At 60.6% G+C, this 19693-nt stretch overlaps 2 protein-coding genes across 5 annotated transcripts; one reads left to right on the top strand and one right to left on the bottom strand.

Annotated features, from left to right (window-relative positions):
* Window positions 1-1329: 1329 nt before the first annotated feature.
* On the top strand, window positions 1330-10760 carry ZNF414 (zinc finger protein 414). 3 transcript variants are annotated; one of them, XR_005626633.1, is made up of 9 exons: window positions 1330-1426; window positions 5717-5853; window positions 6397-6498; window positions 6577-6684; window positions 6857-6962; window positions 7841-8310; window positions 8649-8699; window positions 9197-9336; window positions 10186-10760. XR_005626633.1 is itself a non-coding variant. In XM_039700407.1 (9 exons), exons 2-9 carry the CDS (start codon window positions 5784-5786, stop codon window positions 10260-10262), a joined length of 1140 nt encoding a protein of 379 aa, XP_039556341.1. In that variant the 5' UTR covers window positions 1330-1426; window positions 5717-5783; the 3' UTR covers window positions 10263-10755. The 3 variants fall into 3 exon arrangements, 2 of the variants coding, with proteins under 2 accessions (XP_039556341.1, XP_039556342.1); XM_039700407.1 differs by having other exon boundaries at window positions 9181-9336; window positions 10186-10755; XM_039700408.1 differs by lacking the exon at window positions 8649-8699 and having other exon boundaries at window positions 9181-9336; window positions 10186-10757.
* A 1241-nt stretch (window positions 10761-12001) lies between these two features.
* LOC120498093 (acidic leucine-rich nuclear phosphoprotein 32 family member B) lies at window positions 12002-19687 on the bottom strand. 2 transcript variants are annotated; one of them, XM_039700420.1, is made up of 7 exons: window positions 19571-19687; window positions 17400-17549; window positions 16862-16984; window positions 15713-15911; window positions 15291-15415; window positions 14924-14978; window positions 12002-13734 (listed from the first exon to the last, which is right to left on the bottom strand). In XM_039700420.1, exons 1-7 carry the CDS (start codon window positions 19622-19624, stop codon window positions 13646-13648), a joined length of 795 nt encoding a protein of 264 aa, XP_039556354.1. In that variant the 5' UTR covers window positions 19625-19687; the 3' UTR covers window positions 12002-13645. The 2 variants fall into 2 exon arrangements, with proteins under 2 accessions (XP_039556354.1, XP_039556355.1); XM_039700421.1 differs by having other exon boundaries at window positions 15291-15412.
* Window positions 19688-19693: the final 6 nt, after the last annotated feature.

Below are 19693 nucleotides of genomic sequence, written 5' to 3'. Positions count from 1 at the left end.
GAAGTGCTGCTGCCTTTCCCTCTCTGGGATGTTTGAAGACCCTTGGAATGCTCCAAAATCCCAGGATGACCCAAAACCCCGGGATCCTCAAAGAAAACCTCCAGGATGCTCCAAAATCCCGGGGTGTCCCCAGGAGCCCGGGGTGCTCCAAGGGCTCCAGCACTTCCCACCGGGCTCAGGGGCTGAGCACCCCAGGATGCTCCGGAGCCCCCCGGACACTGCAAAGCCCCAGGAGGCTCTGAGGCATCTGAGATGCTCCAAAGCTCTGAAAGCCTCAGGATGCTCCATGAGCCCTGGAATGTTCCAAAGCCCCTGGGGCACTTGGCAGACTCCCCGGATGCTCCAAAGTCCCGGGATGTTCCAAAAGCCCTGGGATGTTCCAAGGCCTTCAGGAAGTGCTGCTGCCTTTCCCTCTCTGGGATGTTTGAAGACCCTTGGAATGCTCCAAAATCCCAGGATGACCCAAAACCCCGGGATCCTCAAAGAAAACCTCCAGGATGCTCCAAAATCCCGGGATGCTCCAAAACCCCAGGATACTCCAAAACCTCCGGGATGCCCCAAAACCCTGGGATCTTCAAAAAAACCCCAGCATGCTCCAGAACCCTGGGATGCTCCAAAACTCCGGGATGCTCCAAAAACCCTGGAATGCTCCAAAACCCCAGGATGCCCCAAAACCCCAGGATCCTCAAAGAAAACCTCCAGGATGCTCCAAAATCCCAGGATACTCCAAAACCTCTGGAATGCTCCAAAACCCTGGGATCTTCAAAAAATCCCTGGAATGCTCCAAAACCCTGGGATGCTCCAAAACCCCGGGATGCTCCAAAACCCCCAGGATACTCCAAAACCTCTGGAATGCTCCAAAATCCCAGGATCCTCCAAAAACCCCCAGGATGCTCCAAAATCCCGGTATGCTCCAAAACCCCCGGTATGCTTCAAAACCCCCTGGATCCTCCAAAATCTCCTGGATCCTCCAAAACCCCAGGACTCTCCAAAACCCCCCGGACCCTCCAAAACCCCGGGAGCCTCCAAAACTCCGGGATGCTCCAAAACCCCGGGATCCTCCAAAAACCCCCAGGATGCTCCAAAATCCCGGAATGTTCCAAAACCCTCAGGACGCTCCAAAATCCCCTGGATGCTCCAAAGCCCCCGGGATGCTCCACAACCCCCGGGATGCTCGAGCTGCCCGCAGACGCTGGGATGCGGACAATCTCCCGGGAGAAGCCGCTGGGGAAGGGGGGGAACGGGGCGGGGCGGGGCCGGGTCCCCCCCCGAGGCCCCCGCCCGCCCTTCCGCACGCTCCTTCCTCCCCCCCGTCATCCTCCTCCTCCTCCCCCCGCTCTCGCGACAGCTCCGCACAGAAAATGGCCCCGCGGCCGCCCCGCCGCTGATGCGCGACCCGGGCGGCGCCGGCCCCGCCGCAGCCCCGGTACGGCCGGGAGGGACCGGGGGAGGACCGGGATCGGGAACGGGCCGGCACCCGGGATGGACCGGCACAGGGGGTGCGGGGACAGCGGGAGCTTTGCCGGCACCGGCGGGGGTGTACCGGCACCGGGACCGTATCGGCACCGAGGATGTGCGGGCACCGGGACCGTACCGGTATCGGGGGATGCCCCGGCACCGGCGGGGTGCTGGCACCGGGAAGGGAGCACTGGCACCGGGGGATGTAGCGGGCCGGGGGTGTGCTGACACCGGGGCTGGATCGGCACCGGGGCTGTACCGGTACCGGGGATGAACCGGCACCGGGGCTGGATCGGTACCGGGGCCAAAACCTCTGGAAGGCTGTAGCGGTACCGGGGCTGTAGCGGTACCAGATGATGGATCGGTACCGGGGCTGGAGCTGCACCGGGGACAGCAGCGGTACCGGACTGGGGCCCGGGATACCGGGGCTCTGCAGGGAGCCGGGACCTGCACCAACCCCGGGGCTGCTGCCCGCGGGGGCTCTGGGTCACGGGGCCACTGTCACGGAGAGGTGGCCGTGGTGTCATTGTAGCCATAATGTATGGCCCCAGCCCCAGAAACCGGTGGCCATGGGGGCTACCCTGGGGTTACCGCTCGTGGGGCTGACAGGGAGATGGGAGCCACCAGCCCTGGGTCCTGGCAGGTGTGTGGCCTGGGGGAGCAGCAGGACCCCCTCACATCCCGGGATGCACCTGCCGAGATCTGCCCGTGCTCCCTCCATCCTCCCTCACCTCTGGGAGCCGCTCTGTGGCTCTCAGTGCCCCGGGTTCCTGGCCTTGGCCATGGGCCGAGCTTGCCTGGTGCTGGGCTCAGCTTTGTCCAGGCTCAGGGAGGGAGCTCCAACATCCCCAGGTGGCTCCTGAAGGCAAAGTGGGGCTTTTCCCATGGGCCATCCACGGGCAGGCAGGTAAAGGTGGGCACCGGGGTGGTGTGGGAATGTGGGGAGATGGCAGCAGGGCTTGGAGCGATCTGGGGGACAGGGGGACCCTCCCCTCAGAGGGAAGAGGGGCCTGGACTGAGCTGGATGTGACACCCAGGCCAGCACAGGGCTCAGCACTCGCCCCTCTGGTGACCACCCTGGCTTTGGGGTGGAATCCTCAGGCTCTCCAGGCAGATTCTGAGTTGGAAAGCAGGGAACCCCCCCCAGGGAGGGTGGCACCCCGGCAGCAGCTTTGCCTGGATTGGGGCACCCACCTTGCCTTGGACCCCTGGAGCATCCTCCCCATCACCCCCCAGCTCTGTGCGGGCTCCCCGCGGTATCTGAAGGCTCCAGGAGAACCCTCGGGGTGTGTTTGAGCTGGGGCTGGTGGCACGGGCAGGAGCGGAGCCGCTGGCACCGCCGGCGCTTCCTCCCCCGGCGCTCGCCGGCTGCGCGATCACATGAGCCCCTTGTTCCCAGCCTTTGTCTCCTCTCCTGCGCCCAGGAGCCGCCTTTGGGGGCAGCCTCCTCATCCTCGGGCTTCAGAGATGCTCCAATCCGATTATTTGTCCCCTTTATCCTCGCGGGGTGGGTTGAGCAAAGTCTCGGGATATGGATAAAGCCCCCGGATGGTTTGAGGGGGATGAGCTGTGTTAATTATTCACTGAATCAGCAGCACAGCCTGCTCGGGGTGATGGGCAGCTGCAAACATCCTGCCCACCCTCATGGCTGGCAGCCCCTGGAAGGGGTTTTGGGGTCCCTGTTCACCCCACAGGGGTTGGGATGAGAGAGTTTTGTGCCAGAAGCTTTTTGGGGTGGCAGGAAATAATAATAATAATGGGGATAGTGACAGTGAAAGTGGTGGCTCCAGGATTGGGGCTCCAGGGCACTGGTGGTCACATCTTGGGAGAGCCATATTTCTGGGGGGGTCCTGTCTCTGGGGGAATTGTGTCACCAGGGGGGTGACATCTGTCTCTGGAAGGCTGTAGTGGGGCAGTCACATCCCTGGGGCAGTCACAGCCCTGGGCCAGTCACAGCCCTGGTGACCATGGGAGGTCACTGGGGATGGGGACAGAGGCAGCTCAGCAGCACCTGGGCCATGGTGTCACACTCAGGGCTGCAGAACAGACAGTCCTGGAGGAGGGGGGTTGTTGGCCAGCATCCCATGGGAGGTGACAAATGACAGCAAGATGATCCAGGTGCCACCTGCTCTCCAAAAACCTGGGCTGTGCACAGGGTGATGCCGCAGTGCTGCCACCGTGTCCTCTGCCATGTCACCTGTGGGGAACACTGGGGCCACAGGCCAAGTGTCCATCCTGCCTGCCCTCACAGGCTCTGCTCAAGAGGTTTCCCAGCTTTTCCAGAGAAAAAATCAGCTTACAAGGCATCACTGGGATGCTGTAACAGGGAATGCCACCCTCCATGTGGCATCTGTGATCCCAGAGGGACAGGACGGAGATTCCAGCACCCCAAGGCGCTGCTGGCTTTGGCCCTGGGGCTCCAGGAGCTCCTGTCCCTGCTGCAGTGCTGGTGGGGAAGAATTTCCTGATTTCCTGGGGAAACTTCCCTTTGCTGCCCCTGAGCTCCCAGTGCCATGGCCCTGCTCCCTTTGGGCTCATCTGGAGCCTGTTGGTCCCAGGGCTCTGCCAGGGATGCTGAGCCCAGGCTGGGCCCCCAGCTTTGATCTAGAAGGGCATTTCCAGCAGGAATTTTGCTTCACTGAACTCTTCAGCACCAGTGGTTCCAGCTCTGACACTTCAGGGTTGGGCACCAAAATGTGGCAGTGCCACAGGGACATTGCCCAGGGGCTGGGCAGGCAGACACAGCCCTGTCTTGACCTTTTCAGCATTTTCTCCCCCAAAAAGAAGATTCCCAAGACCCCTTTTTCTCACCAAACCTCTCATTTCCACCTGATAAACAAAGCTCCATCAAAGCTGCCAGGAAATTTCCATGCTTTCCCCATGTCCTGCAGGGATGGAGATGGAGCATCCCCTCCATGCAGGGCTGAATTTCTCCTCCTGGGCCATGAGCAGCCCCAGCTCTGCCCCAGATTCCTTTTCCATGGCCAACCCCCCTCCATGGCTGGCTGATTCCATCCCGAGGCTGCTGAGCTGAGAAAACAACAACAAAAAAAAGGCCCCATAACCCCCAGAACAAAGCCAGGAGCCCGGGTGCAGCCACAGGAATAATCCCACATGGATTTTTCCCCCTCCCTGTTTTTTTTCCCACTGGCTGTGCTGGGTGCTGCAGGAACAGCTGCTGAGCCCAGCTTGGCCAGGCTGAGCCCCTCTGGGCCAGAGCCCCCAGAGCCAAAAGCTGGGGAAATGCCTCTGGAGCAGATGTTTTGGGAAGGATGGGGTGTCCCAGCCAGCAGAGCTGATCTCCAGGGAGATCTCCCAAGGAGTTACTGAGCTCTTGGGGAAGCATCTGCCTGTGCTCACTCCACAGCCCCAGCACTGATATTACTGTTGTTATTATTGTCCTTATTATCAATATCATCATTATCAGCATTATTATAAATATTTTTACCCTTTAATCCTTTTTATTTGATCCTTTTGTCCTTATTTTCATCATTGCTTATTATTTATGAACATTATTATTGCCATTATTAGCACCATTTTGTCTCTCACTCCAACATTAAGACACTACAGAGAAATCTCCCAGACTGAGGGGGTTTTCCAGATGATTTTCACTGGGAATTCAAGTTTGGCTTATCCATGTGGGAACCTCGTGCCAAGCCAATGTAATTTTGGCCAAGAACCATCCCCACGTGCCCATCATCATCTCCCAGGCACTCAGTGGGAGCTGCTGCTCCTCCTGGCTGCAAAACCCTTTGGGATTTTGAGGGGAGCAGCCAGTGAGCCCCCAGCCCTGGGAGCAGGAGCAGCTCCAGCAATCCCTGGTCTGGCTGTGCCTTGGAGGGGATCCCCTTGGAGGATCCTTGGAGGAATTCCCCCAGTTTGGGGGAAATTGTGGCTGCAGTTGTTGTGGGCTGGATGCAAGCAGGATCCTGGGTGGAATGTTTGGGGGCTTTACTTGGAGGATCCTTGGAGGAATTCCTCCACTTTGGCGGAAATTGTGGCTGCAGTTGGCTGTCCAGTGGGCTGGACGTGAGCAGAATCCTGGGTGGAATGTTTGGGGGCTTTGGGGACCACCCTGGGATGGAGAGGCAGGAAGGGACAATGACAGCTCTGGGATCAGCCCCCGGTGGGAGGATCGGCCCCACGACCACAGGGCAACGAGGAGGAGGAGGAAAAAGAAGAAGAGGAGGAGGAGGAGGAGGGAGTCACTGGCCTCGGGCTGGGCTCTGACCTCCCTCCCCTCCTGCTCCCGATGCAGCACTGCCGGGAGGAGCCGCCCTGTCCCTCTCCCTGTCCCTGTGCCCGTGCCCAGCTCCGGCCAGGCCATGAAGACTGAGAAGGACGAGGCTGTGGCCACCTTCTCCCTGCGGGGGAAATTCTGCACGGAGGGGGCAGGTGAGTGCCCTGGGGGGGCAGGAACAGGGGAAGCCTTTGGTTCTGTGGCTGGGAGGTCCCTTTAGCCAAACCCCCCATGGGGATGTGCCCAGGTGTGCCAAGGCATGCCTGGGTGTGCAGGTGGCATCACCCAGCGTGTTCAGCCACCATCAGCCTTCCCTAGAGCACAGCCCCTCACACCATGGGGGCTCCAGCCCCCCGGCCACATTTCCGTGTCCTGAAGGGATGGGGAGGGCAGGGGGCTGGCTTGGCAGGGCCGAGGGATGGGGATGGATTTGGCAGGGCTAAGGGCAGGGGGCTGGCTTGGCAGAGTTAAGGGATGCGGGCTGGTTGGCAGGGCTGGGGGATGGGGAGGGCAGGGGGCTGGCTTGGCAGGGCCGAGCCTCACACCTCTCCCCGGGCAGGGCCGAGGGCAGGGGGCTGGTTTGGCAGGGCTAAGGGCAGGGGGCTGGCTTGGCAGGGCTAAGGGCAGGGGGCTGGCTTGGCAGGGCTAAGGGCAGGGGGCTGGCTTGGCAGGACCGAGCCTCACACCTCTCCCCACAGGCTGCAGTGACCCAGCCCTGCCCGGTGCCCCGATGCCGGTGGCGGGGAGCGGAGGGACCCCGGCCCCGGAGCTGCGGCCGCTGAAGCGCAGACCTGTCCCAGGTGAGGCCAGCCCCGCCCCGGGGAGGGGACAGCGACAGCCGGGGCAGGGACGAGCCCGACGGATCTGTGTCCTTGCAGGAAAACACTACCAGTGCTCGAGCTACGGCTGCAAACTGGCCTTCCCCAGCATGCAGGAGCTGATGGACCACCTGAAGGTCCACTACAGACCCACGCAGTCCCTCGAGGGTAAGGCCAGGACACGCCACGTGCCCTTTTGTTGGCTGGAAGGGGCAGAGCAGGGCTCAGGGCGGAGGCAGAGCTGGTGGTGGGAGATGAGATGGGAGTGGGGCAGCTGGGAGGTGCTGCAGCCCCAGCAGCGGGGCTGGTGCTAAATCTCTCTCCAAATTCCTCTGCCCAGGCAAAACCTTCCACTGCCCCACCCTGGGCTGCAGCGAGACCTTCCCCAGCATGCAGGACCTCATGGCCCACATGAAGGTGCACTACAAACCCAACCGCTACTTCAAGTGAGTCCCTCTGCTCCCTGTGCCCCTCCCGTCCCCTCTGGGGACACCTGGCCAGCAGAGCTGATCTCCAGGGAGATCTCCCAAGGAGTTATTGAGCTCTTGGGGAAGCATCTGCCAGTGCCCACTTCACAGCCCCAGCACTGATATTACTGTTGTTATTATTGACATTATTATCAGTATCATCATTATCAGCGTTATTATAAATATTTTTACCCTTTTATCCTTTTTATTTGATCCTTTTGTCCCTATTTTCATCATTGCTTATTATTTATTAACATTATTATTGTCATTATTAGCACCATTTTGTCTCTCACTCCAACATTAAGACACTACAGAGAAATCTCCCAGACTGAGGGGGTTTTCCAGATGATTTTCACTGGGAATTCAAGTTTGGCTTATCCATGTGGGAACCTCGTGCCAAGCCAATGTAATTTTGGCCAAGAACCATCCCCACGTGCCCATCATCATCTCCCAGGCACTCAGTGGGAGCTGCTGCTCCTCCTGGCTGCAAAACCCTTTGGGATTTTGAGGGGAGCAGCCAGTGAGCCCCCAGCCCTGGGAGCAGGAGCAGCTCCAGCAATCCCTGGTCTGGCTGTGCCTTGGAGGGGATCCCCTTGGAGGATCCTTGGAGGAATTCCTCCACTTTGGCGGAAATTGTGGCTACAGTTGCTGTGGGCTGGACATGAGCAGGATCCTAGTGATGCCTCAGGAGATATTTGGGGGCTTTGGGGACCACAAAGATGCAGGAAGGGACAGTGACAACTCAGGGCTCAGCCCCAGGTTTGCCTCGTGCCCAGCCAATATAATTTTGTCCAAGAACCATCCCCGTGTGCCCATCACCCCCTCGCAGACTCTGTCACGGCTCTCTCCCGGCCCAGGTGTGAGAACTGCCTGCTGCGCTTCCGCACGCACCGCTCGCTCTTCAAGCACCTGCACGTCTGCTCCGACAGCGCCAGCGGCCCCGCGCCCCCGGCCAGGCCCGACCGGCCCTCGCTGCCTCCCGCTGCCCCGGAGCAGGAGCCCCCCAAGCCCCCCGAGGCGCTGCCCAAGCCGCCCCTGCAGAAGGAATCGCCGGACTCTGCCCCGGCGGCGCTGCCCGGCCCGCTGGAGCCGCTGGTGTCGGGGGCCCCGCACCCCTTCCCGCTGCTGGAGCCCGGCCTGTTCGGGCCCTCGTCCTTGACTCGCTTCCCGGGGCCGGCCCCGTCCTCGGTGCCGGGGCCTTTCCTGCCCTACGTGCCCCCCTCGCCCTACGGGCTGGCGCAGCCCCCGGCTCAGCACCGCCTGCGGCCCTTCCTGCCGGGCCACGGCCCCCCCAGCGTCGCCAACGCCGTCTGGAAGAAAAGCCAAGGTGAGAGCGCCGAGCCGTGCGGGACAAACCTTCTTCTGCTCCCGCCTTGACCAGCAGCAGCTCCCGAGGAGGACCCGCCACCGCCCAGCCGAGGATCCGGCCCCCTCCTCCCATCCCCGTCCCCAAAAAAAAAGCCCCGTGCCACCCCCAGTGTGGTGTTCCATTGGGAAAAAGCACCGGCGAGCGCCAAAAAACCGCCTCCAAATTCTCCCGGGCCTGCTGCTCCCCGGTGTGCTGGGGGTGCGAGGCGGGGGGGCCGGGCCAGGCCTGCCCCCCACGAGTCCCCCCCAGGGAGGGGAAGACCTAATGCTTGTCTCGGCCCTCGATTCCCTCCGCAGGTGTGAGTGTCAGCCCACTCCTCCCATGCTTTGGCTCAGGAGTGACTCCAGGTTAGTTTGGCACCTGCTGGGTGGGGGCTGCTTGGGGGGGGCCACAGGGGATGGGAGATGCCCCAGGGGCACTGCGGTGCTCCCCGGAGGGCAGAGGGGGAGGGCGGGCTCCCTCCTTTTTTGGGAGCCATGAGGAGAGGGGATGTGGCCCCGGTGGGCTCCGAGGCAGGGGGGGTTACCGGCTGCACCCCCCCAAAACCCCCCAGCCTGGCCCCGAGGGCAGAAGCAGCAGGAGGAGGAGCAGCAGCAGCAGCTGCCCGGGCTCCAGTGCCCCCAGTGCCCCCAGTGCCCCCAGTCCGAGCCCAGAACCCGCCCTGCCCTTCGCTGCCTGGCCCCCTGCTCCCACACTCGGGGTTCTTCCCCCGGGAAGGGCCCCCCTGAGCGAGTGGGGCTCAGAGCGGGGGGCTCCAGCCCCCATCTCGCCTCTGCACCCCCCGGCTCTGGGCGATCCCTGTGCTTCCCTGCCCGCCCGTCCTTGCAGGGCACTCCTCCAACAGCCGCATCGTCTGGGAGCACACGCGGGGCCGCTACAGCTGCACGCAGTGCCCCTTCTCCGCCGCCTCCCGCGAGGAGATGACCCTGCACATCGAGGACCACCGCAAGAACCCCCCGCCCGGGCGCCTGGAGGCCGAGATGGGTACGGGAGGGAAGGACCCCCCCGGGGAGGGACCCCCTGGCTGCCGGGATGCTCCCGGGGGTGGCAGGGATCCACAGGGATAAGGCACATCCTGCCTCCTCTGGCCTGGCACAGCCTGGCCGAGTTCCAGTCCCTGCTTCCCCAGCCTGCAGCAGTGCCCTGGAGGGGTCTGTGTGCCCCTTCTGTGCCCCCAGATGCTCAATGCCCTTGGGGTTTGTGTGCCCCCCAGTGCCCCCAACCCCTCAATGCCCCTGGGGGTGTCTGTGTGCCCCCCCCCAGTGCCCTCCCTGTGCCCCCCAACCCCTGCAATGCCCCAGGGGTGTCTGTGTGCCCCTCTGTGCCCCCAGCCCCTGCAATTGCAATGGCCTGGGGGTGCCTGTGTGCCTTTCCAGTGCCCCCAGATCCTCAATGCCCTTGGGGACTCTGTGCCCTCCCTGTGCCCTTTCCATGCCTCCCCAATCCCTGCTGTGCTCTGGAGGGGTCTATGTCCTTGCCTTCTCTGTACCCCCAATCCCTGCAATGCTCCTGGGGGTGTCTGTGTGCCCCCCTGTGCCCCTGACCCCTCAATGCCCCTGGGGGTGTCTGTGTGCCCCCCTGTGCCCCCCCATGCCCTCCCTGTGCCCCCCGACTCTCCTGATGCCCCTGGGGGAGTCCTTGTGCCCTCCCTGTGCCCCCCGACTCTCCTGATGCCCCTGGGGGAGTCCTTGTGCCCTCCCTGTGCCCCCCAGCTCCTGTGATGCCCCTGGGGGTGTCTGTGTGCCCCCCCCGTGCCCCCCAGCCCCTGTGATGCCCCTGGGGGTCCATGTGTCCCCCACAAGGTGCTGACAGCTCTCTTCCCTCTCCCTCCAGATTTCGGGGTGGGCCTGGCCCCGTTCCACGCCAAGCTGCCGCCGGAGATGGAGAACTCCCTGTACTCCCAGCTTTGATGCCCTCGGCTCCCAAGGGACTCTCCTGCACCTCCCTGAGCCGGGCAGGGGGCACAGCACAGCCCTGCCACTGTGCTGGGACAGGCAGCCCTCCCTGGGGACAGGAGCAGCAGAGGGACCGATGTTTCCCCTGGGATTTCTCCCTTTTTATTTTTGGGACTCTGCCGCCGCCGGAACCGCTGAATGTCCCTCCCGAAAGGTTTTGTTGCTTCAGCCCCGGGGGCTCTGCGGGGAGCCCGGTAGGTTCTCAGGAGTTAGTGGACTTCTCTGGAATGAGATCTCGGAAAAATAAATGGGAATTGTACAGGAGCGGCAGCCGGGAGAGGCTCTGTCAGTCCCCGTGGGGAGGGGGCAGCGGGGCTGGCTCTGAGGAGCCCCCAAAACCAAAGGAGGGGGACGTGGGGACACAGGGGGTGTGACCCTGTGCTCCAGGGCTGGCCCTGCCAGGGGCTGGCTTGGGGAAGGAGAAAGGGAAGAGTTTGGGGAAGGGAAAGGGGAGAGTTTGGGAAAGGGGAAAGGGAAGAGTTTGGGAAAGAGGAGTTTGGGAAAGGGGAAGGTCTGAGGAAGGGAAGGGACGCCCCGTGCTGCCCCTGCCCCCTGCCAGCACATCCCAGGGCACACAGGGCTGCAGCCCCTGCCAGCTGCACCCCAGCAGCCAGAGCAGGGGGGGACCCCGAGCCCCGGGCAGCCTCCGTGCCTGTCCCAGCCCTGCCGCAGACAGAGGGCATGGAATGGCCCAGAAGAGCCACCGGGAGGGGCAAGGGCCCAGGTGCCCAGCCTGGGGGGCTGCACCCCCCGTGGGAGCAGCCTGGGGCTGCCCCGGTCCCGCTCTGCCAGCCCAGCCCAGCGGGGTGAAAAGTTTGCTGCAAACTGGTTTGAGGGGAGGCGTGCTGGGACCTGCTGGTGCCCACGCCAGCCCTGGCTGGGAGCGAGGGATGGGAGCACTGCAAGAGCCGGCAGCCCCTGCCCTGCTCTGCTGCTGCCAGCGCTGGGAGGGGCCACAAGCAGCGGGACAGGGCTCAGAAAGGCCCAGTGGCCACCTGGGGGGGTGGGCATCCCTCCTCCTGCTGCCATCCCCTCCTTCTGCTGCCATCCCCTCCTCCTGCTGCCATCTCTTCCCTCCTGCTGCCATCCCTTCCTTCCTCCTGCTGTCATCCCCTCCTTTCTCCTGCTGCCATCCCTTTTTCCTCCTGCTGCCATCCCCCAGAGGGTGAGCAGCACCCCGGGATGCCCCAGGGCTCTCTCCTGCAGCCCCCCTGAGCTGGCACCGTGCCCTCCCCAGCCCAGCCCGGTCCCCTCAAGCCCTGAGGGACACCCTGAAGTGTCCCTGAGCTGCTGAGACCTGGCAGAGTGACAGCTTATCACAGAGCCAGCACGGGGTCACGGAGCACCCCAAAGGGAGGGACCCCAAGTGCCAGAGGGGGACACAGCTCAGCCCCCATGCCCAGCTGGCACAGCCCTGGCCCCCTGCCCACTGAACACTGCCCTGCCTCCTCCAGGTGCCACCCCAAAGGCAGGAGGGAGCCCCTTCCCAAGCTGTCCCTGAGCCTGGGTCCTGCAGAGCCCATGGTGCTGGGACCCCAGCCCACAGCAGAGCCCCCACTGTCCCAAACCCACCCTCCTGGGGACAGGGGACAGTCCCTGCTCCCAGCAGAAACCCAAACGTGCCCCAGAGCCCCCACTCCGAGCATTCCTGGCTGGGCCCAAGGCAGAGGCAGCCAAGACAAGCTCCATAGCAATGGATTTTTAAAAACGGAAGTCTTTATTAAAAGTTTTATCCAAATTTTGTAACAAAAGATACAAAAGGGCTGGAGATCCTTATTTCTGGGACTAGTCCGACCAATCAAAACCTGACAGTTACTAGGCTAATATAAAATCCATACAATCTGCTAAAAATGCAGGGAAAAAAAATTAGAAGTAACTGCTGCTCTTTTTTTTTTCTTTCTTTTTTTAAAATTCCTTAAACATTTATAAGTTACTCAGTTTGCATTTTACAGGATTACTTCTCCGAATGGTCACAGCGACTGTACAATGCAAGAGACACCAGCAAAGCGAGACGGGAAGGGGGATGTGATGAACACACCCCCGGAGGGGAGGGCAGGGCTGGAGCTCGGCCCCGGGGGCACACGGAGCCCCAGCGGGAATGCCACAAAGTGCCAGTGCTTGTCTGCACCCCCGGGCTGCCCCCACCTCCCTCCCCGGGCCCTCCTCCCGAGGGATGCGCTGGCTGGACACCTCTGGGACGGCAGGGAAGGTGGGAATGGGGTTGGGAATGCTGCATGCACCTGGCTGCCTTCCCCCCATCCTCCCTGCAGCCAGCTCGGGGTGCCACCCCCACAGCGGGGACGCCAGGGGGGAGCTGGAGCTCTGCTCCCAGGAGGAGGAAGAGGAGGATGGCCAGGCCAGGCTGGCACCAGGGGCCCGTGCAGAGGTGGCACTGGCTGGCAGAAGGACCCTGAGAATTTCCAGGCTAACACGGTCTGCAGGAGCATCACAGTGATGGTGGCTGCACAGGGCTGTGCAGTGTGAAATGAGGGCTGGGGGAGCAGTACCCCCTCACCTGCATTCCCTATCCCTTCCCAAAGCTGCTGCAGGGCTCCCCACAACACGGACACAGCCACAAAAACCCCCTCACGGGACAGCCCAAGGGATGGTTCTGAAGTGGCCACTGGGAAAAACGTTCCAGTTTACAAAATAAAATAGGAAAGCAAGTGCAGGGTTACTGCAAGGTGCAGCGGCAGAGGTACCAGGTCATGCAAGCAGCCCCTCCCTCCCCCTCCCCCCAAAACCCCAGGCACCCCCCTTCCCCAGCACTAAAGCATCTTCAAGCACGTCCAGAGATCACATCACCATGATTTCAGATCTGAGACACCCTCAGGATCGTTGAGTCCACGCAGACGAACCAGATTTTGCACCCGAGGTGGCTCAAAAAGCGTCTCCAGAGCCCTGGGCTGAGGGCACGAGGGTGGCAAAGGCCTTCTGTGCTGGCAGGGTGACAGCTGGAGCTCTGGGTCCAGTGTGGCACAGCTGATTTCGGACACACAGATACCCTAAGGAGGAGATTTTTTTTTCCCCCTCTTTTTTTTTTGATTATATTTTTGCGCTTTTTTTTCTGCCTTTTTTTTTTTAAGCTGCTGCACAAACCACCGAACGGAGAAAAGCCTTTGGTCATGAGATACTTGTGAGAAAAAAGTGAGCCTTGTATGGAAGATTCCCCTGAATGCCTACAGTATTCTAAATCTTAAAAAAATATATTGTGACGCTGCAGCCATACAAAGGGGGAGGAGGAGGAGTGGGAGACAGGGATTTACAGTCTCACACAGACACAACGGGGAGGTTAAAACAAGCAGTCAGAGTCTGTAAAACTGATTGGCTCGCTGGGATCAGTCATCCTCATCATCCTCTTCGTCCTCTGCATCTTCCTCTCCTTCATCCTCTAGACTTCGTTTTCTCTTCTCCCCACACGGATGGTCTGCAAAGAGAGGGGGGATTCACTCTTCCAGCAGCTGGGCTCTGCAGTGGGAGCAGGCACGGGACAGACTGGCACCACTTGGGAGCAGATCCACCCTGCCCTGCTCCTCCTGCAAAAGCCTGGGCTGACACGAGACACCAACAACTTTCTCTGCCCTCCAAGCCTCTGTATAACAGCTGAAAAGGGTTTGGTTTTGTTTGTTTTTTTTTTGTTGAGCACCCTCAAAAGCACAGCATCTGCAGAAATCAGGCACTCCTGACCAAGCTCAGGGCCCCTGGGCTGGCTCTGCTGAGGCCTCAAATCCTGGGGCAGTTTTGGAGCCCTCCTGACACGAAGGACCTGAAGGGGCTGGGGGTGTCCAGGGGAGGGAACAGAGCTGGGGAAGGGTCTGGAGCACCAGGAGGGGCTGAGGGAGCTGGGGTGTCTCAGCCTGGAGAAAAGGAGGCTCAGGGGGATCTTGGGGCTCTGCACAACTCCTGACAGGAGGGGACAGCTCAGGGGGGACAGTCTTGTCCCAGGTAACAAGTGACAGGGTAAGAGGAAATGGCCTCAAGTTGCACCAGGTGAGGTTTAAATGGGATATTGGGAAAAATTCCCTCAAGGAGAAGGGGAGAAGGTGATCAGGCAGTGGCACAGGCTGCCCAGGGCAGTGGTGGAATCACCATCCCTGGAACTTTTTAAAACAATGTGGATGTGGCTCTTGGGGACAGCGGCCAGTGGTGAACACGGTGGGGTTGGACTCAGAGGGGTTTCCCAACCTTAACAATTCCATGATTGATCCAAGACCACTTGAATTCACACCAGCCACAACATTCTATCAACTCTCATCCGGGTGTTTATGTTTGTACAAGCAGAGGAGTCTTGCCCCAAGCTCAGGTCTGAGAGGGGAATGGGCCCCCAAGAGATTCCCTCACATCCTCCTGGGACAGAAGCCCTGCTCCTGCACGGCCCATCAGCTCCCAGAACTGCTTTTCTAAGCAGTTGACCTCTCACATTTCCCAGAATTACCCAGCATGGTTGGAATTTCACCCTTTCCCTCCCCTGTGTGACCCTTGGTGATGACACTGCTCAGGCAGAAAAGCTGCAGCAACAACAGCCCTGCACTGAGGCTGAGGAAGCTCCAAAACCACCAAATATTTGACTGTTGAGGGGGTTCTGCAAGAAATTGGATTGTCAGGACTCAACTCACCCTCCTCAGCTTCATCTTCTTCATCCTCCTCACCATCCTCCTCCTCATCTTCCTCCTGGGGTGAAAACAAGAGGATTTGTAGCAAGAACAATTCCAGGAGCAGTAACCCCAGTCCTCCTTCCCCTCTGCCACCCCAGTGAAGCCTGAGGGTGGCAGGAGAAGCTGCTGGACCTCCAAGAGCTCCTGACATCCCAAGGATGGGGCTGCATGGATCCATCATCAGAGCCATGGAAGTGGAAACTCTCTGGAGTCTGTGACTCCCAGCAGTCCAGAGTGGATGGCAAACTCTCAGATCTGCCCCCAGAGAGGCTCCTGTGACACTTGAGTCACCAGACAAGGGACAAACGTGGTCTGGTGACAGCCTCACCTCATCATCTACTCCATCCTCCTCCTCTTCACCTTCCAGATCATCGTCTTCATCTTCCTCGTCATCAATGACTTCTTCATCCAAATCATCTTCCTCCTCATCATCTTCCTCTTCCTCACCTTCTACTAAAGGGGGGAGGGAGAGAGGGAGGGAAGTGCCCCAGTTCCCAAACCCAGGCACTCCTCACCCCTCAGTGCTGTGTGAGCAGCAGGCAGGGGTCACAGAGGATGAGGAGGGACAGCACCAAGCCCTGTCACCTCCCAGCAAGTCCCACACCCTCCCAGGAGTGGGGTGGGGGAGGGAGAAGGGCTGAGGGACCCACAGAGCCCCTCCTCCAGTGCCAACCCCATGGGTGCAACCCACCCTAAGTGCAAAAGGGGTCACTGCCAAGCAGGAAAACCAGCAGGACACAAAACCCTCACCTTCCCCATTCTCATAATCATCTTCCAGTGCATCCCCATCTGCTTCAGGGTCTGAGTCAGGGGCTTCCTGCTCGTCTGCATCAAAGCCATCCAGGTAGGTGAGCTGGGGCAGGAGGGCGAACACGCTCTCCCGGTAGTTGATGAGCATCGTCACCTCGCAGTTGAACAGGTCCAGACTGTGGAGGTTTGGCAACTTTTTCTGCAAAAATCAATTTGTTAAGATTATTTACAGTTCTGTCTGAAGATGAGGAAGGCGAGGCAGGGTGGCTGGGGCACTGCCCAGGTCCAGCACAGAGTGGTTCTGCCCCACATGCTCCTCGGATGGAGAGGAGTCACTGCTCCTCTCATTGTGGGCACAAGACGTTTCTGTCCAGCTCCTGTGTCCTACTTCCCTTTCTGGAACAAACTCTCTGTGTATTTGCAAATCTTTCTTTCTTCTGAGCAGGCCCAGCAAGCTCAGGAGTAGCTGAGCTGGACTCATCCTGCTCAAAAGATCAGACAGAGCTCAGGGAGAGCTGCAGCCTGGGTGCCCTTGGCACAGCCCAGCTCAGGCACCACGCCAAGGAAAAGAGGAGCAAAACAACCCCAAACTGCTTCTGGAGGGAATGGATGGACAAACAGCCAGTGAGACAAATGCCCTGTGTCAGACCTTTCAGGAGTCCCTCACAGCATTCCTGGGGCAGCTCAGGTGGAGCCTCAGAGGCCTTTTCCAGCCTCCCTGAGCACTGTGGGAATGGGAGTCCTGCAGTGCTGGGACAGCAGAACCTCCAGGCTGATGGGACAGATGCCCTCAGTGCTGTCCAGTTACCTCATTCCATGACACCAAGGTGCCACCTACCTCCAGCTGCCTCCGACCCTTTCCCGGTCCCTTCTCAGCTGGGCACTGAGCATCCACAGTTTTACTCATCCAGCCCCACTGCACGCTTCTTTTAGCAACTGGCTGCTGCTTTTCCAGACTGAGGAGCCATTAACTACTGGCCCAGCCTCAAACTGGGATCAAATCTGTTCCCATCAGAACCACGAAGTGCTGTTGGAACAGTTACCAAGACATTGGATTCCAAGACATTGGATTCCAGCTGCTCAGACCCCATCCCCAAAGGAAAAGGGACAAAAAAAATCCCCTGGGATTCCAGCACAGCCTCCACTCACCAAGGGCTCCAGGGTATTGATGTCTTTGATCTTGTTGCCACTTAGGTTCAAGTGTGTCAGGTTGGGAGTTTTCTCTGCTAGAACTTCAAGGCCACCAGAAATCCTATTATCACTCAGCTCCAGCTGAAGGGAGGGAATATCACATGGTCACCAAAGTGTTTCAGCTCATGATACAGGGAAGGAAATTGCACCGAGAACTGGGCTACAGTGAGCACCCAAATTTCGGCTCCCACAGCAGCAGGTCAAGTTTGCCCTTAAAAACCCTTTTCTGCAGGGCTGCCAGCCACCCCCATGATGGTAAGTGCTCCAAAATCCGAAATATTTATGGTGTCATGAAGCTTCTGACAGTAAAAAAGCAAGACAGGAAGGGCACTAAGCACCTGAAGAGCTCAGAAGGGTTTTGCTGCACATTAAAACCAAACCCTCTCACTTGCTCAGATAGCACACAAGGAGCAAAATTCAATGTATTTTCTGGCAAATACAGGAAAACCAACAGCCACCAGGGGCTGCTGGAGATGGGAGCAGAGCCCTGACTCACCTTCCGGAGCTTGTTGAGTTTGGGGAGGTTGGACACAGAGAGCAGGTTGATGTTGATCATGCTGAGGAACTCCAGGTTCTCAAAGTCTGAGGAGAGCCCGACCACCTTGCCATCCTCTGAGCGACAGTTGTCCAGCACCAGCTCCTTCACCTGCACAGGGACACCCACAGCTGTCACCACACTGCCACCGTCCCCCAGGCCTCCAGGTGACATCCCCAGCACTCCCAGAGCACAGCTGTGCCTCCAGGTCCTCCTCACTCAAATTTAAAACCTTAAAGCCAAATAACTTTTGGTGACAGCCCCTCACTGTGGCTGGGGTTTCACCCTCTAAGCACAAGCCACCAACACAGTCCTGCTGTCCCCAGCAAGTCCCCATCCTGCAGGGGTTTGGAACCACGAGGTCACATCCCAAAGCTCCCTGCACATCAATAAAGCTTTCAGAGTCAGCTTCAGGCTCTGCTAACGAGGGGCCACACCAGGTCAGCAGGGTTTGTCCCCTCCCTCTTTGTCCCCCACGCCACAGGGGTGCCAGAATGCCTGTCCCCACAGGACTGACCTCCCTGTGACAGGGTCAGTGAGGTGACACAGGTGCCTGGGCAGGGCTCAGCACATGAGCTCAACCTCAGGCTGGTGACACAAGGCCACTGATGGCACCAAACACAGTGCCCAGCATGGATTCCACATCCAGGAACCTCCAGGAATTCAGCACTTGAAGGAATCAACCCCCCCATGCCACCAGGACCACCAGCACAGAACTGCTGTCCCCAAACACCTGGGAGGAAACACCCCTGTCCCCCCAGACACAGCCCCAGCTCTCACAAACCACTCCCAAAACCTGCTTTTACCCCACACATTCTTGACAGCAAGATGCAAAAATGAGCCTTGGCCAGAAGGCTCGTGGCGCTCTCCAAATTCCTCCTTCGCAGCGCTCCCATTTTACCTCTCCTGCTCCCATCAGCCAACTCCCAGGGAGTCATTTTGAACCACTCTGCCTCCCCAGAGGGACAGGCTGGGGGCTGCTGGGCCACCTCTGCCACCTGCACAGCTCAGGCTCAGAATGAATTATCACCTCAAACTCCTCAAGTGGCATCGCTGCTCGGGGGTTCGAGTTGAGGCTCTCAGACCTTTTGCAGCAGGGTTTGTTTTGCTCCCAACATGACACACAACTGAGGTGCTCCAGCCCAGCTGGGACTGTCACCGCGGTGGATGTGAAGGTGGCAAAGGCCACACCTGGGTGGCTGCTGCTGTGAGGTGTGGGCACAGAGGTGAGCCTCAACTCCACCAGGTTATCATGGAATGCTGGAATGGTTTGGGTTGGAGGGCCCTCAAAGCCCATCCAGAGCCACCCTGCCACAGGCAGGGACACCTTCCACTGTCCCAGGGTGCTCCAAACCCCATCCAGCCTGGCCTTGGGCACTGCCAGGGATCCAGGGGCAGCCACAGCTGCTCTGGGTGACCCGTGCCAAGCCCAGCTTTACCCGAGCCGGGCCCTTTCCGATGGCCCAGGACACACAGCAGGTCCCGGGACACGCAGGGACAGCCAGCCTGACCCCGCTGGCTCTGCAGCTCCTGGCCTCACTGCACGGGCACCGGGCGCCCGCAGCTCCTCTGCAAATCCCCCGGCCGTGCCCGGAGCCGCTTTAATCTCCACCCAAAGCCCCGCTCGCCGCCCGATGCCCCCGTGCTCGGCTGCCACGACACCGAGTGTCCCCGGGGCCGGGGAGGGACCGGCCACGGCGCAGCGGGGCGGCCCGGGACGGGAGAGCGGGGAACGGGAGCGGGGAGCCCGGGGAACAGGGAGATCCAGGGAAAAGGGAGCGGGGAGCCCCGGGGAACAGGGAGATCCAGGGAAAGGAGCACGGAGCCCCGGGGAAACGGGAGCGGAAGATCCGGGAAGGGGCGGCCGGAGGAGAAGCCCCGGGGATGAGGCGGCCCCGGGGAGGGCGAGGAGCGCCGGGCCCGGCCCCGCGGCCGCCGGCGGAGGGGAACGGGCGGCCCCGGCGGCACCTAAAGGCTCATCCCCGCAGCCCCCGAGCCCTTCCCGGGCGGAGCAGCCCGCGGGAGCCGCGCCGGGCCGGGCCGGCGGCAGCAGCGCATGCGGTGCGGGGCTAGCGCCGCTCCGCTCCGCGCCCGCCCGCCCGCGGCACGCGCCGCCGCGCTGCCCGCCGCACCTCGCTCGGCTTCTTGTTGCGCAGCTCCAGCGTCAAGCGCTTCTCCATCTCCATGCTCCCGGTGCCGCTCCGCCGCGCCCAGCCCGAGCCGCGCTCCCGGTGCCGCTCCCGGTGCCGCCGCTC

Source organism: Passer montanus, unplaced genomic scaffold (genome assembly GCF_014805655.1).
Source record: "Passer montanus isolate IOZ18808 unplaced genomic scaffold, ASM1480565v1 scaffold140, whole genome shotgun sequence".
NCBI classification, from domain to species: domain Eukaryota; kingdom Metazoa; phylum Chordata; class Aves; order Passeriformes; family Passeridae; genus Passer; species Passer montanus.
Note: the sequence above shows the minus strand (reverse complement) of the source record. Positions and strands in the feature narration are given on the sequence as shown.

Bases quoted from the DNA above. Each gene is read 5' to 3' on its own strand.
- ZNF414 (XM_039700407.1), top strand. From the start codon at position 5,784: ATGAAGACTGAGAAGGACGAGGCTGTGGCCACCTTCTCCCTGCGGGGG. The intron at 5,854-6,396 runs GTGAGTGCCCTG...CTCTCCCCACAG, and splicing joins ATTCTGCACGGAGGGGGCAG to GCTGCAGTGACCCAGCCCTG. The intron at 6,685-6,856 runs GTAAGGCCAGGA...TCCTCTGCCCAG, and splicing joins ACCCACGCAGTCCCTCGAGG to GCAAAACCTTCCACTGCCCC.
- LOC120498093 (XM_039700420.1), bottom strand. From the start codon at position 19,624: ATGGAGATGGAGAAGCGCTTGACGCTGGAGCTGCGCAACAAGAAGCCG. The intron at 16,985-17,399 runs GTGAGTCAGGGC...CCCTCCCTTCAG, and splicing joins AACTCAACAAGCTCCGGAAG to CTGGAGCTGAGTGATAATAG. The intron at 15,416-15,712 runs GTGAGGGTTTTG...TCCCCCCTTTAG, and splicing joins TGATTATGAGAATGGGGAAG to TAGAAGGTGAGGAAGAGGAA.